The 19319-nt window shown below is 39.9% G+C and overlaps 1 protein-coding gene across 2 annotated transcripts in view; it reads right to left on the minus strand.

The window, feature by feature from the left end:
* Window positions 1-19319, minus strand: part of CNTNAP5 (contactin associated protein family member 5) — a 271512-nt gene that overhangs the window by 69657 nt on the left and 182536 nt on the right. For both annotated transcript variants that reach the window (XM_066553687.1, XM_066553688.1), the window contains one exon: window positions 15948-16148. In XM_066553687.1, coding sequence (XP_066409784.1) covers window positions 15948-16148 — 201 coding nt within the window. The remainder of the gene's footprint in view (window positions 1-15947; window positions 16149-19319) is intronic.

A 19319-nucleotide genomic window follows, 5' to 3' on the forward strand; every position in this document is an offset into this window, starting at 1 on the left:
TTGCTGCTTAATTGGTCTCAGGTTCCTGAGTATCTCTCTGTACAGCTATAACAAACATGGGTGTGTATTTACATTCCTGCACAGACTGTAGTGGATAGAATATGAACTGTTCAGCTCTGCTCTGCAGCTCTACTGTCACTAACAGAGATTATTATGTGGCTGAAGACAGTTTTCTGCTCCTCGAGCTGAAGGAAGAACTGAGCTGCACTTTAGCACTGCAGTGAATACTGGAATGGGCAGAGGCTGCAGAAGAATGACAACCATGCAGCCTCAAGAAGCCCTAGTCCTTCCTCTCTTTCCCAAAGCTGAACAGGCCTACATGTCTTCTGCATTTAATGGTGAGAGGAAGAATCAGCATGGGAGCCAGTTTACCTACAAGCATCACGAAGTGAAAATCAAGAACTTTACATATGAAATAACTCTCTACCATAGGCCTTTCATCACAGCTGATGAGACAAAGCCTTCTGTGGGCTGTATCAATGCTGTGAATCAAAAGTCCATAAGACCATCACATCCATCACCAGCTTTCCTTCAGCAGTAAGGATCCTTAGTTGAGTGAATTTCCTCTAGCCAAGTACAACTTACTACAAATCAGGTAGTAGGGCTTGCGTGGAAACACCACAACTGAGACAGGTAAGTTTTTCTCTCAGACTGGTGTAGGATTTTGACCAGGTATTAACACTATGCAAGTAACAGGGATCAATCAGTTCCATTAGGTGTCTACATCATTTGCGTGCTTTCTTTTCAAATATGGAGCCCCAGGGGGACAGGCATCAGGGGAAATGAAGTCATGAACAAATCAGATCCAAGCCTCATATTTAAAATATAAATCTTCTTTTAAAAATATATGAGAGTTCCTTCCCTCCAACCTCTTCTCTCTACAGATAAGCTTCATGCATATGTACACCTCCAAAATGGAAGTTTTTCTATGCAGATTTATGTTAGGAAATTAATAAATACAAGTTACATGTTTATGGCTGTAACGCACTTTAATGATTTTTGCCCATCTGAAGAGCTGAACAAATGCAAAGGCAAATATTACCCTGATGCACACTTCATTACAAACAGACTGCAGAAACAATCAGCAATAAGCCATCTCCGGCAAAGAAAAGGGACAACTTCCCTCCCCTAATCTCAGTGCTATTTTTCTTCCTTCTGTCAAAGAGCATTTAGCAATGTTGATGTTGTGCCATATATTTTCTTCCACCCACAGGCAACTGGCCAAGGTAAGGTGCATTTGCCCAGAGGTTTAGGTAAGAGGTATCTGGATGATGCTGTGAATTCAGAGATACAGAAAACTGATGAGTTTAAAGGAAGCTACCCCTAGCACAGGAAGAAATGCATCTGTCTGAATTTAGATTTCTTTTCTCTTCCACATTGTGAGTAAAAATTTTAACCATAAATCTTTGCTTTTAAATGGAATACATGACGACCAAACAGCTGTCCTACTTAACACTACCATGTAAACATCTGTTCACATTCCTGCATGCAAACAAGAACATCAGCTTGCAAGTCTCTTAGACTCAGATTAGTCTTTATCAAGTCCTCACAGAAAATACAGTGATAGAGGCCAATGACTGTGTGAAGTGAGAGGAAAGGAAATTCTTGAGCTTTTTTAGAGATTTGATCCTTGAAGAAAAGATGGATGATGGAGAATACAAAAAACCTAACTACATGCAAAAAAAATACCCAACATTTTTCAGTTGTTTGGCTTAATGGAAGTTTCCATTCCTATCTCTTCATGTTGGTTTCCTACTTCATCATATATTTTAACAGCTTGTTTTATAATTGGACTCTGTGTCAAATTTTTATCCCTCTTTATTCAAAACATCCATTGAAAGTTCCAGGGTCCCAAACCTGCTCCTGCTGAGATAAATGGGATTCTTGACATTGAGGTGAATGGAAACAGGACTGGGAAGGCTGTACGCCTCATTAGATACACGATTCCACAGCACCCTCTAAAATCCTGCTGAACACTCCCTTTCAAGCAAATAAAGCTGGTAAACTCAGAGGCCATGAAATGTCACTATTACATTTCAGCACTTAAATACATACCTGATGAATTAGCCATCTTCTTGCCAGGCATCTTAGAAAACTGCAGCCCCTGAGGGATTTCCCCTGGCCGTTACCACTTATTGCAAAGTCAAAGAGAGAAAGCTAAGGTTATTGTTTAGCCTGTGGAATCAAAATATGCTGAGAGGGCATGTTAATCCCCAGACTTAGAGGTTTATTGCATTTCTAATTCACACCTAAGGTCACCATATGTCAAGTGAGTATGCATTCTGCTACCATGGCTACTGCCATCATTTTAACTCTAATGCTAAATAGTTCTAGATTGGAACAATACTGACTTGGGAACAGACTAATTTAGTGCTCACAGCAGAAGACTGGTCTTCTCATTAATAATGAAAAATAAAATGCTCTGGTTCTACCTCTGCATTTGTCAGACTCTCCAAAATCACACAAGTGATTTAACCACTCTGAACCTTTGTTTCCATATCAGAAAGTCAAAGAACTTAAAGGCCTGAACAACAAGAGTAAACAAAGCTAGTACAGCACAACTGCACCTTCTCCATTGAGAAAGGTTAATAAATTAATCAGTCTTTGATCAAATTTCATTCAGCATTTAAAAATACAGTATGAGGTTTGAAATCTGTTACTTGTATCCTGACAGCATCGCACCATGGTAGAGATGCTTCCCTTTGCATAATGCATCAATGTGAATTTGACCAAGCAATTGTCATTCCTTGTCATTTAAGTAGTCTTACAGTTAAGTAGCCATAATTGTCCTTTGGGTGTTATCTTAAATACATTAAAAAAGAAATTGAATGCTTTCACCACATTATAGCTGGGACACTTTTTCAAAGCTAATTTCTATGTCTGTGAATTATTCATAATACACTTCAAACAGGCTCTTCCGGATAAGGTAATTGACCTTGTCTGCATGAAGCACCTACTACCTTGCCTTGGGATAATTTAATCTACGATGTGGTCCATTATTCAAAGGTAATGTCTTTTCATTAGGTTAGGCAATATATTATCACTCAACTAGTCACCTAATTCTGCATTTAGCGTATTCAAGTTTTCACTTTTTTTGTCATAGGTTACACTCATCATAGCAATATCTCACATTTAAGTAGCATGGTGTAACAGTAAGACAGCATTCTCTTGATAAATGGAAGCAGGACTTTGAGGACTCTAATTTCAATTTTAAACCTCAGCTGGCTTTGTGTTTTCCATGGGTGAAAGCAGCAAAGGGTGTCTATTCAGTAAGAACTAGTGTAAGGTCAAAACACAAGTACAAGTAATGCACCGGGTGACAGAAGTTATGTAAGTTCACATACTGTTCAGTGGAAACACTTATGTGCTGATGAAGCATATGATAAATCACATGTATGACACATATATAACACTTGCACAGTTTTATTTTGCTGTGTAGAGAAACCCCTGGTTGGCCTGCCATGTGAAGAAGCAATTAGCAATGGTGCCTGTAGCTCAGGCTGGCTCTGAACCATTGCAACCTTCTCTGTAGCAGACCATTATTAGGACCCAATTCCCTGCTACATATTCCCTTGAAAGATGCTCAGTGAAGACCAAAGTAACTGATTATTTTTTGCATATGTATGGAGTGAAATCTCTGAGAGAGAAAGCTAAACACTTGAGCACCCAACTATCTCTCTTGTGCTCCAACTACTTTGAACCACTTTAGCAGAATAAAGCAGCTCTGAATCTGTTTTAGTCAAGTCTCTAACACCATCCTACTGCATGAGTAAACTCTTGAGTGACACAGTGATCTGGAGGAGCTCCTGCATCAATCCCACTCCTGGCTCCAGCAAATGGCCAGAGATGGTAGTCTAATTTATATTGCACCACTCCAGTAACCAGGCTTAAAGATGCCTCTCCACCCCTCTCTACTTCAGTATTGCAGGGTAAACCTCTGTAAGAACAAGAGTGCTAGCTTTTTCAAACTATCAGTGCTGAACTGTTTAGGTGCTGATTGTAAATACTGCATTAACAAGCTATGGATGAACTTGTTAGCTGCTCTAAATATCTCAAGTTTTAAAATGCTTCTTTGTTTTTTAGTTTGTTTTATACTAAAGTTAATTTAATGAAAGATGTAACAATTATGGAGTTAATCCACCATCTTACCTGCCTAAATCAGTACAAATATACTAAATCCAATGGATCTGGTCCTGCATATCTTTGAGCTTTGTAATTTTTCAGTTGAATCATTCGTTACTGTAGCTTCTCTCAAGCTGCGCATTAATAGAATGTTATGATTCTGTTAGCTATTCAAAGCTTTTTAATCATGTTATATAAACACAGTTCAGTTTCTGAATTGTTTATCCTGATTAGATATTGTTTGAGTGTTCACTTAAAATTACAAAGCACTGCTTTAGAGCAGAAATAAAGGCAAGGGCATCAAAGATTTCAAGGTGTTAGAGTGAACATTCACTCTGAAGGTCATTGGCTGAATTCCCATTTGCATGAACATTCAGGAACAATCTGTTCATGCCTTGGAAAATTTCTGCAAAGACAAAAATCTCAGTACCACTGTCCAGAACGATATAAAAAAAAGAATCATGAAAATTATCAAAGTGAAACTGAAATTCCAGTAGAACAGGAGTGAAATAGGTGATATTTATAATTTTCCATCAGCTAAAACAAAACAGCCAAGGGAAGTGTTGTTCCAAGCAAAATTACCTGCAACTGGCCTGACTGCTAGATCATATTTCACATCGGTCGAGTGCCTTCCACTGTGTAACTACAGTTGTGCACACTGATGGCTCCTGTCGCTATAATATGGTTATGTTTACCCATTAGTTTCTGCTTTTGTGCCACAACCCAGCAACTGTGATATTACAATTGTTCTAATGGTCTGTTTCACTTTGTTCATTTACCTATTAATTTTGGCAATGGCATATTTCATGGAACATAAATTTCATCCTCTGAAAACATGACAACCTGTAGTGCAATATGGTCAGACAGATTCTGGAGCTTTGTATGGGCGTAAAATGAACTGTCCAGGGTGGCATTTTGGAAAGGACATACCTCCCTCTGGAGGCATTGCTTGTATGTAAGGTGATTACTTCAGCACTAACAGGATGCAATTATTCACTCAGTAAAATTCTGCCTCTATTAAGTAGGTACTTCTAATGTTCTACAGATTGACTAGTGGCCCTAGAATGTCTCACAGAGGTAGTAAACAAAATGCAACACAATCTCTTTTCATGAATCCAGACCATAAGTGTGCACTGGGAAGGAAGTGACCTAGAAAGCTTCCACTGCTTTGAACGTGGAGGCTCTGGGAAACGACCCCAAAGCAGGGCCTAAAAAAATGCTCATTGCAGGAGAACCTTTTCCAGTTCAATGGCAGATATTAGAGCTGCAGAACAAATGGATCAAATTGACTTTGCATTGCCAGAGAAAAAGCCAAAGGGACCTGAGATAGAGCCTACTTAAGAAGATAACCTGTCCTAGAATCCCATCCTCTGCTATTACCTTGACATTCAGTCATACAGATTTCTCTCTGAAAAACAGCCCCTAAACTTCTGCCACACCCCAAAGTGTTAGTCTTTGATCAAATTTCATGTGGTTTCAAGTAGATAAAATCTGAGACTTTGAAATAACAGTGACAAATGGGAAGCAAACAAGTGCTAACCTACAGAATGCCTTTACCTTAAAGGAGAAAAGAGTAACCAACACTAATTTGTCTTGTACCAGGCCTGACAATATCCATGTGGCCTAAAAAATTAATTACAGCCAAATTCCACTCTTCTTTTTCCTCCTAAAAGGAGGAAAAAAGATTTACACATGTCTACATAAATATACAAACACATACTTTCCCAAAAAGAGAGAACTCTATCTGTATGAATACATAACTTTATGGACTCTAGTGACCATTTGAAACGTCAGATGAAGGAAAAGTCAGTATTTAAAACAAACATATAATGAAATTGATGTTACTCTTTTTTCAAAACCATTTTTCAGATCCCTGGTCATTTATTAAAACAGCCCATCATAGGCTTGAAGTCATCAGTAAAACAAACCTGTCAGACCTGAACCAGGTACAGTAACACAGAACTGAGAAAAAGAACAGCCAGGAACTGTTATCTTTTCCTTCCCACCAACAAATGTTACTATGATCATTTTGATCCCATTGAATGAGACAGCCTGAACAAAACTGATTGCAGTCTATACTGGGAGCACTTTTCATGTGCTATTTGTGTTAATATACTGAAATCACTACACGTTGTAAATTACACTTGTCACTTTAAAGTTTTTGGGGAAATGGAAGATTTGGATGTGGAACTAAGCATCCTGGATAAACAAAAGGCACAGAAAGACAGGGACTGAATCTAGCACAACAGCAATGGTCCAAAGATCTCTGAAAGAACAGTGGGAACTGATGAAGTTCAATTGAGTTTAGGACGAATGTTTGGTTTGAGCTTTTGTTCCTATCCTGGAAGGAGAGAGACATTTCTGTATCTGGCATGGCGAGAAAATACATCTGCATCTCATTTTAGCCCAAATTAAGATTTCCTTTCAGCACTAGGACCCATGGAATGGGTCTCTATTGATTCTAGCAGGCTTTAGATATCAATCACTACCTGATTTTCTAGAGAAATGAGACATATTGAAACATTCTTCATGGGTTTTTGTGCACACCTGTGTCTATTGCTCAAATAACTCAGCAACCCACTGGCAAATTTCAAGAACATTTGACTGAGAAATATGTTCCTACAGGTTCCATGTACTGCCTAAGCAGAAAACAGACATTACTGATAGGAAAGATCCTCCTAGTACTTAGCCTAAGTGAAGTTTGCAATGCATTTTCATTCCTCTGTGCATATAAAAAAAAAAAATCATACAGAATCTCAACACTAAACCACAAAACCAAAGGGGAAATAGCAACATTTTTTACTTCACCAGTCACAGTGCAAAATCACAGCTTTCTCCCCTAATCTAGCTGAATACAACAAAAATCCTATTATACCCCACCTGAATATACCATTACCTTCTTTGCAGTTTGGTAGGTCCATATAAATTCATGGGATCACATCTTCCTGCTAAATCACCATAACTATGGTGACACAAAAGCAAATGTGTCTCTAAGGAATTACATGCTCATTCTTCCACTAGTAGCACAAGGGCAAGGCACAAAAGCTCACACTTGGAGTGAAGGACATCAAAGGTGTTCAGCTAAAAGGAAACACTTGTATGGTTCTTTTTGTGGCTACAAGAACTTGGCCATTGGTTTTAGAGGGGTACATTTAAATCCATCTAATGGCCCATTCCAGTTTCAGGCAGAATTGGAGTCAGTTGCAGCCTGATGCCTTAATTTTCTTCTCTGCTAAACAAGAAAGCTACCTTTAGAGGAGAACTGCATAGATTAATTGGTTAACCTTTCTAAATGCTAATATTGATAAAAAAACCCAAACAAAACAAAAACAAAACCAAAAAATTTTTCTTCTGGGGCTTCTGAATTCTGCTCTTGAGAGCATAGGAAGAAGGCTCTTGATGTTGTTTTGAGTCCTAGACAGATCAAGTGGAAATACACGCCTTGGCTAAACCAGTCTGAGACTTTCTCTTGTCAAAAGGACTTCGAAAAGATTCAGGCTCAAAAAGCCTTTTCATTTTTTTTTCTCAATCTTTTGGGCCAAGCAGATAACGAAAAAGCTTCTCTAAAGAAGGTTTTAAAGGGGTTATTTTCTTTCAGGTCACCACATCTTTCTAACTACTTGTCAAGTCTCTTGCAGATCTGCTCTTCTCCAGATCAGTCCAGGTTGGGAGGATGCAAACTATTCTAAATTGCTTTTAGGTGCCTCTTGTGAGTGGAAGAAGTACATAGCTTTTTTTCCCAGTGTCTGGAAACATTTTCTCAAAGTATGCTTTCTTATCCTCTACATTTTGGGGAGTTCTTTTTATAAATGGAAGTAAGAGACACTCAGAAGAGCTACTTTTATGCCCCTTTTAACACCAGATAACTCATGTAAGAGTATTTAGTTCAGTGTTTTGCTTAGGGAAGATTTTTGCTCCCTTTTTGTTTGAACACCAAGTAATGTCAAAATGCCACCTTCACCTGATTCTCGTAGATTCTTTTCTCCTGTCTCTGTGTTCACACTTTCAAACATGAAAATAAATTTTCCACTGGTTACCTTCCAACTGCAATGGGGGTAAAATTCCTGGAGTTCAGATTTACAAGCAGTGAATCTGAGCAGTAACCTAATTTTTCAGAGCAAAAACCTTTCTTTTTTTACCATAGAGTTGCATTTTCTTTCCTCCTAGTTACTTACGTGATTAAGTTACACTATTGATCTTTTGGTGTATAGCCTCCTAATACCTCTGTTTTCCTGGACAGGTCAAATGAATTCCAACAAAATCTAAGCATAGGGTTCCATCCCATCTGATTTTCTGCAAGTGCCTTTTTGGGCACCTACTGTCTTCCCCAGGTCTAAAGCAGGAGTCAAATGAACCAAGAACAACATAAAACTAAGAAATTACAGCCACAAATGCTTTTTTAGCCTCAAAAATAATGTAAATACCAATGAAAATTACTATTGCCATTTAACTATTGCCACTCATGTGGCATCTTGGTGGAAGAGGTTAGATGAGAACTCTTCCACTGCTGTAATTTACATCTTCTGCTCTGCAAAATCAGAAAACATCACTCTCTGCACTGGCCCAAATTTGACAGACAAATTAGTTTAATGTCAGTAAGACAACCTGAGTCTAATGGACCCCAAGATGTTTAAAGTAGGACAGCTGAAAGAAGCAGACAAATGGAAGTGTGATGAGAACACGCTCCCTGCTGTGGCTCTAATGAGGGAGAAGGCACACTTTTCTGCTCAGGCAGCAGTCCTGCTTTCTTCCTTGAATGGAGGACAGGTTGCTGTCATAGCTAGTGACCCACTAATATAAAAAACCACGGATTAGCTATTTGTTTCTAATCACCATTATTTATTTATTGTTGACAATATGCTGAGTCCTGCAAATTAAAAAAAAAAAAAAGAGACTATTACTGCTCATGATTAAGGGAATGTTGGCTGAAATAGCTTGAAAGAATTTTGTCCTTCTTCCCTTCTTCAAACTGCGTGTATGAATAGTTTATACAAGTGGGTCTCTCAAGTCAGAGGTATCATTAAGATGTATTTGGTTCTGGCACACATGTGTGCCTCACAAAACTATCCATTTCCAAACTCTTATTTGGACTGCAGAATTCCCTGAACTCAATGTTTCAGCATTACTGAGCTATAACCACTTACACAATCCCACAGGTTTCACAGTTTGAACAAAATATATCATTGACTTTACTCCAAACCAGAAGTTCTTTGGGATCAAAAGTCCCAAACCAACAGATTGTAGAGGTCAAGCAAACATCTTGCAGCATTAGCTCACACCATCAACTTCCTCATAGAACCACCAATAATCGTGTATGCAATTAATTCCAGAATTCAGGCTCAAAATCTCTTGTCTAGATTTACATTTCATTTACATGTCCTATGTACCTTCATTAATATCCCTGGTCAAGCTTCCTGTATACTGGAAAAGATAATTTCCCCATCAGTAAAAGACAGTAGATCTATCTGGAGTGCAAATATGTTTTCTACGTAAACTTTAAAAGGTCTCAAATGAAATGAAATTTGATAAAATAAAATAAAAGTATAATTCCAAAATTGCTCCTCAGACTTACAAAAATAAATTCATTCAAGGAAGGGAAAAAACCTGAAACAAACACACAACAAAAAAGCAACAGAAATATCCAGTGACAGCAGCAATATGAAGGATGTATTTGATAGAAGCAAACAGGAGTGTAACCCCAGAAGTTCTCTCCTCACTACTCCATCAGTCCTCGCTTGAAGAAGTGCTTTTTTAAATTCAACTGACACGTTGTGTCTAAAGCAAATGCAGATAATGGTGCTCCAGTGTTCACTGGAGCCATCCCAGGAGACTCCTGCCCTGCTGGAATTATGTCAGGCAGCACTAGAAGCCTGCCCTCTCCTGCAGTGGGTTTCCAGGAGGGAACATGCTTTCCTTCCACTGTGTTAGAAGCCATCCGGTGTATGGTTGAGCAAGGATTTATTCCCATGTTTTTCCCATCATTTAGCGTCTTGGCTGCATTTCAATCTCAGAGAAACACAACAAGAGTGGATGAGAAGTAATAGCAGCAAGTAGCTGCCATTCCTTGCTTGGCAGCTATAGCACACTGAACCTCCCTGCCAGCCAGGGAGGATAGTAGAGGGACAGCGAAGTAAAGGGTCAGAAACTGGGATAATGATATTTCCACTACTCACAAGTGTATGCAGGTTCCATGCCAAGTTACCTCTGCAATGCCACAGTTTTTGTATTCTGCTTAGACCCCCTGCATTTTAATCAGCTGCACACAAAAACCAACATAGCATCTTTAAAAATGGCCTCTAAATCTCTCCCTACAATTAAGGGGGTTACATTACATTACTATGGTGAACTCTGTTCCAAAGTCTCCAAATACAGCACAAGTTGTCTAAAATTGTGCTTGTGAGAAGCTATCACTGCCACTTTGGGGGGAGAGACAAGGTATGGTGATGGAAACACAGATGGAAAGTCAATGATTCTCAAAAAAGGGATCCTATTTACCCAAGAATAATTGCAGCACACGACGCACACCTGCCACCTATCCACCACTCCTTCTACATAAGCCACTTTTTGAGGGCAGACTCCCCTGTTCTATGTTATTTTGTGCAATGAAAAATAGTCTCCTGGTAATGCAATAACAATTTAAAGTTATTTTGTACAAGAACAAATAGTCCCCTGGTAGTGCATTAACAATTGAAAGCACTGGAATGATAAACTGGAAATTATATTTAAAAAGGCATAAAACACTAGTGAGCAAAACCCCATTGGTAAATGATTGCTTGTTATAGGTCATTTTATATCACCTCCTGAGACATCTATGTAAAATACTCCAACAGAACCTAGGCTTCAGACTCTTTTCTTCAAAAAGATTTACTCTGAAGTGGTGAAATCTTGGTGCAAACCATATCTCAAAAAACTGTGGGCACTTCAGGTGAAAAATACTAGAGTTAGTGAAAGTCCTAGATGAGTAACTAAAAGCACTATAAAAGCTCTGGATGAGCGCAAAACTGTGTTCCACTGCATCCTGCAATACAAGAACTCAGTGCACCGAGAAACACAGTAGTCCAAAACACATTAAAAAAATGTAGTTCTGTAAAACAGCAAGTGGGGAACTCCTGGAACTTGCTTTCCTAGAAGGCCACATGAAGTTCAGCCTAATGAAGTTCAAAAAGAGATGAGACAAGTTTATGAACAACAGATCCATAGTGGATACTAAAAGGGATTGGCAATAGCATAAATGCTAATGCCCTTATCTGAGCAGCTGTGGGTGATGGGGACATATTGAGGGATGTGCTAAAGACATCAACTTGTGTGCTCACCTTAAGCTGCATCTTTCCAGCAGCCACTGCTGAAGGCAGGGCCCTGCAGGACATTTCTAAGCACCATTTGCTCTCACATCACTGGCCTCACCTGGAGCTAAGGAGGGAGCCTGCACTGACAAAGCTCTAGCAACATACAGGGCATAGATAAAGGTAAGTTGACCTGTCTCAGCTACAGATCTAAGTCTAAACTAAGAAATTATGATGTGTTCCCTGCTGTGAGGTAGGGAACATATTTCCCTCCAATAGAGAGTTACAAAATGCAAATGCAGTGATTCACCAGCTGCCTGGCATAAGGGGTCAGACTAGGGGACACACCTGGTGCAGCTTGGCACTGAAATATGGGACTGGCTGGGAGCCAAAGAGGAGGAGAGGAGGTGGAAACCTGGGTGCAAGTCATATGGTAGTGAGACTTGACAGAGCATAAGTTCAGGGAAGAGCTGTGTAGTTTAGGAAGGATGTCGTTTAGGATCAATGCTTGAAATCAAAGCTTAAGGTGACATAGTATAGAAATTCTACTGGAAAGAGAAAAATAAGGAAGCAGTCAGGAAAACCCCACCACTTACAGACACTTCTATTTCTTTGATTTTTTTGTTGGACTGATCTTTTCTCAGTCCCTGCCTACACAAATGTGCTATGAACTTGACAGACTGTCAGCCAAGTATTGTAAAGCAAGCTATGCTGCCACTGATAGAGCCATCCCTGTGCTAAGTCCTTGATAAGGTGGATGTGAGGAAGCTTCCCAAGTGACAAGCATTTGAGTCCACCCACTGCTTCTAGAAAACTGAGCAAATTCAGTCAAGAGCTGGGGGACTGTGCAGTTAATGTTTTCATACCTTCAAACATCTTGTGTGTTAACAGCTTAATTAAACATGCATCTGCACACATGTGGCTATCCTTGTACACGTGCTCTTTCCTTAGGTATTGCCTGAGATCCTCCATGATGAAAGGAAATCAAAGCCCTGGGGGGGCTACATTTCTTCTCATATTCTCAGAATACAAGAAAACACATTTAGAGGCAGCTCAAGCTTCCTGCCCATCCCATTGCTCTCCTGCTATTCTGACTTGGCCTCTACTTGTAAGGGTAAGTCTGCAATCTTTTTCTAAGAGTGTGGATTACTTTCCCAATAAATGGCCACTATGAGATTTGCTCTGGTTATGTTAGTTAGGCCTGGGAAAGTCACAGGAGACTTGTGATTTCTGGTCATACAAGTTTCCTTTGCCACCTTCTTAAGAAGCCATAGCTTCTTAACAGCTATGCCTTGAGGAACAGACATCTATTGCAACATTCACAAACCTCCTGAAAATCTGTCTGATGGCAGAGATGTACAAAACTACAGTTTAGGGCAATTTAATTTTTGCTTTCAAAGACACTCTTGCAGCTAAGCTGTAGTATGACAGGGAGAACCAATAAGGCTGTTCCAGACAGCAGGAGGTGGAGATGAGTAAACTCCTCTGCCAACTGCCAGATTGCATGTCTGACACATTGCAGATGTAAATCCAAGAAACTCGAGGGGGATACCACGCTCAGTCACACCCGCTGAGGATGAGCCTGTGTCTTCAGGGCAGGAGGGATCAGCAAAAGAAGAAACAGAAATTCCTTGATATAAACTGGAGCAATTTTAAGCAAGCCAGGGGCCTCCCAGGGCTTTTCTCTGAGGCAGCCCGGAATGCCTTGCCTGTCCCATTTGCCCCACGTGAAAGCTGTGAAAGCCAAAATTGCTATGTAACAACATACATCGTTGCACTGTGATGCAAAAGGGAAGGGAAATGTTATTATTGCTTCTCTGTGAAACATGATAGTATTTAGATCCTGAAGACAAGGATTTGGTGTGTTGGTCCTACCAGCTGTCATATCCTAATCTTGTGTTCCATGCCCTTGCGGGAAGAGAAAAAAAAAAAAAAACAAAAAACAAATCCCAGAATGAGTGGTAGCTCAGCAATGGATTGGATTTCTTTGGAAATTCTTTGGATTGGATTACCCCTTTGGAAGAAGAACTTCTATAACTTTGTCAAGATTAGATATACCTCTGGGAGATGCCCTTCCATCAGGCATTCACCACTGGGCTCAGTCCAAAGGTAATACTGAGTGGAGGCATTCAGCAAGCTGGATTAGGTCAGGTAAGATTTCCTGCTGGCCTACAGATGCAGTATTGTCATTAATGCATGGGCATTGCATATTGAATTCTGCAGTCAGATCTGAAGTGTTGCGCACTAACAGCAATTACACAGTAAGATACCCTGACAACACAGAGGGAACACAGTGCTTCAGGCTAGGTCAAACAAAGAAACAAAACCCAAGAGTTTTGATCCTTGTTCTGTTGCTCTGGCCCCAAATCTGGCAAACACAACACAGGTGAGAACCTTCTGCAACAAGTCCAGCAAAATACCCTGAGGTCACTCACACTTACAGCTCAACTTCAAGTTTAGGAGTGGAAATTCCTTAAGTTTTAGAACTCTTCAAGACACCTATAGTGTTCAGCACTACTTGGTCTCTAGTAATAGAACAGCATTTCACTACAAAATTAATATCAATTAACAGAGCTTGGGGAAAACAATGTTTTTCTACAAAAATACTTAATACTCAGTTGAGAAAAAGTTACGCTTATCTTGTTATTTCAAGAACTGAAATGTTATTTTTGAGCATGTTTCACATCTTGCCAAATTTAAAGCCTTGAACTGTGGAGAAAGCTCAGGATGAAAAAAGGAAAACTTGAAAGTGTAATTAAAAAGCATACTAAAAGAAGAAAAAATGAGGGAAAAAATGATGGCATCTATCACATGCACAGCACTAGATTGCAATTTATTTTTTTTATTTTTCAGCTGGAGCTGCAGAAAAGACTAAATGAGTTGTGCAATTCTTGTGTGGTCAGCTGTCAGGACCACAGTGGCACTGCACCAGCTGAGAGAGCACAAGCCAGACTGCCGGACACCATCCCCACATCCTCTCCCTTGAGGAATCAGCCACACCTTTGCTCCTGGCCAAGCAGAGGATGAGCTGCCTGTCAGGAGCCCTCTTAGCCTGTCTGCCTGTTGTTTGATAGCTTTAGCCCTGAAGATGCCCACTTTACACACTGTCAATTTACACAAGATTACCTTTAGTTTTTTTTTCAGCAAAAGTTTTGGTTCTCAGGAAGTGCCCCCAGCTTTAGAGAGGTCCCACATACAGGAGGCAGCTCAAAACCCAAACATAGTGTACATTCCTGCATACACAGGACCAAGTGCCTCACAGAAATGTGCAAAAAATAAACACATGCAGACCTGCTCTAATATTGTAGCATTCATCCTTGAAACAGCATTCTGAAAATAGCCTCTGTGAGGTTTTATCTTTTAGCCATATCAAGTGTGTTGTGGGATACAGAAGCCAGCAACACTGAAAGTACTTGTAAGACAGCAAATCCACTTCTTTATGCCCAGTTATGCCCACAATTTGTTTTTCCTTTGTGCTCTACCCTGGATGCTGATATTAACATTTCATTCTTTTAAAAAAGATTAGCAATACAAGTAATTCTTGGCTGGTAAATCTGATGATAACAAAAGACATAATTCACAGCTTTTAAAAATAAACTGACTGTAAGGCATCTGATTACTGGATCCATAAAAATTCAATGTTTGAGTAACTTTGCTGGAACCAGGAGGGTTCTGACACATCTCATTAGGCAATATGTTTTTAAGACAATAGGAACTCCTACTGCAAACTCCCCTTCAGGCTTTCCATGGTCTTTTCTCTAAACTACAAACAAATTTAAGAGCTGCTAGTAATCAAATAATCACCAGGACAACACAGTCATTACAAGTAACAGAGGAGACTTTGAAGTCATTCAGAAGTCTGCCCTTATTGTCATTCATGTCTCCAGATAAGCAAACATAAAATCCTAACATCAAGACAGAACTGACTGGAAGCCAGACATCCTGAGTAGCCACTGGAAATTTGGTGCTGCAGAGAAACACAAACTGATGCTTCCTTTTTTTCTGTTATATTAAGACAAGTGAAAAATATATTCCTTCTATTGCAAAGGGAAAGTTAGTTTTTGCCCCAGGAACTGTATTACCAAGCACTTTGAACATCATATTCAGGGCTGTGGTCTCAGAAGAGGTTTCACCCCTCCCTTGCATAACATTATGAGTCTGGAACAATCTGGATGCTTTTTATCTTTAACATACAGGTAAAAACTGTAAATGAAAAAACACATCCATTTGCCATCAGCTAAATACACTTTTTGTGATTTCTAGGTAGCACTTCCCATTGTAGTTTTCATAGTCTGGGCATGCATGAACTTGTAGAGTGAAAAATCCTCTGTGGAGCTCAGACCCTCTTGCACCAGAGCACAGGCACTGCACAGTAGAATCCAAAACACTAAAAGGTTTTTCACTCTATTCCATATTGCTACTATTATTTGGGGGTTATTATTGGTTTGGGTTTTTTTTTTTCTCCTTAGCTGCAGCGTGGCCTCTACCTGCTGTACAACCAATAGGAGTAAAGAAGGAAAGGTTTGGGCTGGTGGCACTTACTGGGGGTGTTGAGGAGCCGTGACTTCCTGCAGTGGTAGGTGACCTCCTGCTCACAGTTCTCAGCACTGCTGATCACAGCCTCCAGCTGCTCTGCACTGCTGCTGTAGTTGAGGGACATGGTGTAGGGCTTCTCTGGACCAGCTCCCTGCACTCTGGTCAGCCCCGTGATGTTGTGCTGCACTTCAGTCCAGATCTTATCTTCTGTTAAATGAAAAACGATTGAATGGGAGGTTAACAGCAAAACACTTCCAACAAGCAGGGAACAAAAAAAACAACTGAAATGTAATATTTTACTGCAGTGGACAGATCATCAGCAGGACCCTGGGCTCCAAAATGGGCACTTTGTGATGAACACCAACAGATCTGTCTTCATGAAAGGTCAGTGTGGCCCACAATGTTTCTCCCTGAACCAGCTCAAGCAAACACTACACTGCCTGCTGAGCAAGACAGAAACTACAAGCTTCCTGGGAAGCATAGGAGATCTTCAGCTTCTTCTAATACCAGATATCTGTATAAAATTAGATATCTTTCAACTGGCTTTGTCCCTGAGAGAAAACACATAGTAATATGGTTCATAGGGGTAACATTCACCTTTTTCCTGAGAGCACAGGCCATGCTGTTGTAACAACAAATGGAAGCACAGAACTGCAGCTGATGAGCTTGCACAAACTCACCATGAGCAGAAAGCACAATCTCTTGCCAGAAAGTTAAACTGAGAGTATGTTCTTACCACCCAGCTGGAAGTCAGATCACTCATTTCACTCAGTTCTCAGATTTTTCTGCATTTAAGTTGAGTGATGCCCTACTTGGATGATGCTAGAGAATGCCATATGACTTGGCATCTGTAGTTAACTCTAAATATTGATGCTTTTCCATGCTGGGGAGCCCATCCTCTTTTCCTTCATTGCATTTACTGGCAGACCAAGGGATTGTGTAGGTGACAGAAAGAAGAATCTAGGCTTAAGCACAACCTGCACCCTACAACCCAGCTCACGATCAGCATTGGGGTTGGCATAATGAGAGCACCACACTCAGAAGCAATTAGCTTCCAGGAAGGCTTTTTCCCAGTTGGTTCTGGTATAGCAATGGGCAAGGCAGAAAGGCCAATCTGCTGAGCTGATACAGAGTTAGAGACAAACTCTTCAACAAGGATTCACAGGACTAAGCCCTGCACATGCCCAACACTATTAGTAAAAGTCACAACCAGCAAATTTCCTCTTTATCAAAGACTCTGCTTGCCTAGGGAGGATACAAAATACTGACAGGGCAAAAATTTAAAGCAGCAATTTTCAATCATTTGATGAGGAGATTTCAATCTCATCTGCAGAAACATGCAGACAGTTATAGAGGAAGAAGTGAGATCTAGGCAATAGATTTCTATTTTGTTATTTACGCTTCATCAGGGAAACCCTAGATAACAATGAATCATATGTTTTCTAAGCTGATCTTAAAAACTGTGCATTTAAGGATTCAGATAGTTTTACCACATTACCTGGCCTGAGTTCTTGCAGAGCCTGATCTTTCCAATACACTGGCATGATGAGCCCAGCAGCTCTGTGGACACTACAATGCACTGCAGTCAAAATATTTTTCATTGAGCTACATATATGCCCCAGATTACTTCAACAGGATGCTAATAGGTGTATAAAAAATCTAATTTTTAGGTGTATAAATGGACTATCTGTGCAAAGACACAGATGATTTGCTGGATTGTCATTATGGAGGCATTCAAATGACAGGCAAGTTACAACAACCATCTGGAGACTATCTAAAAAGGTCTGTTCCAAGACCTGGCTGCAAGTGACAGAGAAATTAACTTGCATTAACTGTAAGGATAGTTTACACAGAGCAAACCACACATTCACTCCCAACCCTCTCATCATTTCTGTGATGTAGACAGAAAGTTTGCTCATAGGTCTGCAATTCTGTGGAGAGCTGCTTTTTAGGGAGCTGCTTGTGGACCTCTGGAGTTGGAGCTCAAAGAAACATTGCTGCAATGTGTGATACAAAAGTCAGATTAAAATGATAAGAAATACTACAAATTTATTGCTTGTAATACTTGTCCCAGTGGTTGTAATCACAGTGAACACTGCAGCACAATACTCTGCACAGTCCTGCACATATATTGCTTTGAACACAATATACTTCAATGACTTTGTAACAGACATCTTGTACATCTTAAAATAGCGATCCTTATCAGCCAGTCCCTCTGTTTTCTTTTGCTTTCTCAAGGCAATATTGACAAGAACAGAGCGGATTTTTCAGAAGCAGTCGAGGGTGAGTTAACTTTCCTATCACAAAAGCTGACAGAACTTCTGCCTTAACTGAAATATCTACTAAAAAGACAAACACCGAGTTGCTGATAATGTGAGACATAAAACCAGGAGATGATGAAATATACAGGCTGCTGAAATTCCAGGTGGGCTGTAAAAAGCACCTCCCCACTGAGAGTTCTGAACATAATTTTAAGAAAATGCAATAAAATCAATGCTCACAATAGTGGCTACAGTGCTGCTCAGGAAGTAGAACAGCCTAATGCTCTTGTACAGTGGTTGACACTGCTGTACTTTCCAGGCTGTGCATCAAGAAAGGTGCCATGTGGGTACCTGAAAAGTCAAAAGCATCAAGAGCTAGCAATTTAGAACCAAAGAAGGAATACTAGGAAAAGCTGATTAAAAATAGCATAGCACAAAACTGTCTTCCCAAAAAAAAAGTGTTGGAAATATAATTAATTGACATGTTTGAAATGAGGTTGGACAAGGTATCAGCAAATATACTGTAAGCAGCCAGTACTCATTAACAGGAGTGCTGGACAGGAAATGTGACAGGTCTTCCTCTTATCGTCCTCTATGATTTTTCATTAATTTTCAGCAGTCTTGTTATCATTATAGCTGCACACAGCTGTCCCGAGATCTGAACTTTGACATCCTAGACCTGCTTTTCTCCACAGGATCATTTAGAAATAAGTTGACCTATTTTCCATCCTCTAGTTTACAAAGGGAAAGGAAAAACAAATCAAGTTTCTTTCTGTATTCAAAGTAAATGTGATTTAGCAAGTACATCATAATGGAATTTAAAAAGTTACACAGAAGTGAAGAATGTTGAAGTTACATTTCAGAGATTTCTTAATCTACATATGCCTAGTCTTTTAGGCTTAATACTTCTACAGATCAGCTCTATGCTTTAGTGGTCACTTCAAAGTTTCCCTCTGTGCTTCACCTTTGAAGTAAAGGTGCTCATCAGTTCAGCTTCTCAAAAAAAAGAATCTGTGTTTTTTCTTATTGATCTAGTGACATGAGAGCCACCAGCAAGCAAACCTGAGATCACAAGGGCAGCTCAACACCACGCAGATAGAGCTGGTGGCAACAAGGT

This window comes from Molothrus aeneus, chromosome 7, assembly GCF_037042795.1.
Source record: "Molothrus aeneus isolate 106 chromosome 7, BPBGC_Maene_1.0, whole genome shotgun sequence".
Lineage (NCBI taxonomy): Eukaryota > Metazoa > Chordata > Aves > Passeriformes > Icteridae > Molothrus > Molothrus aeneus.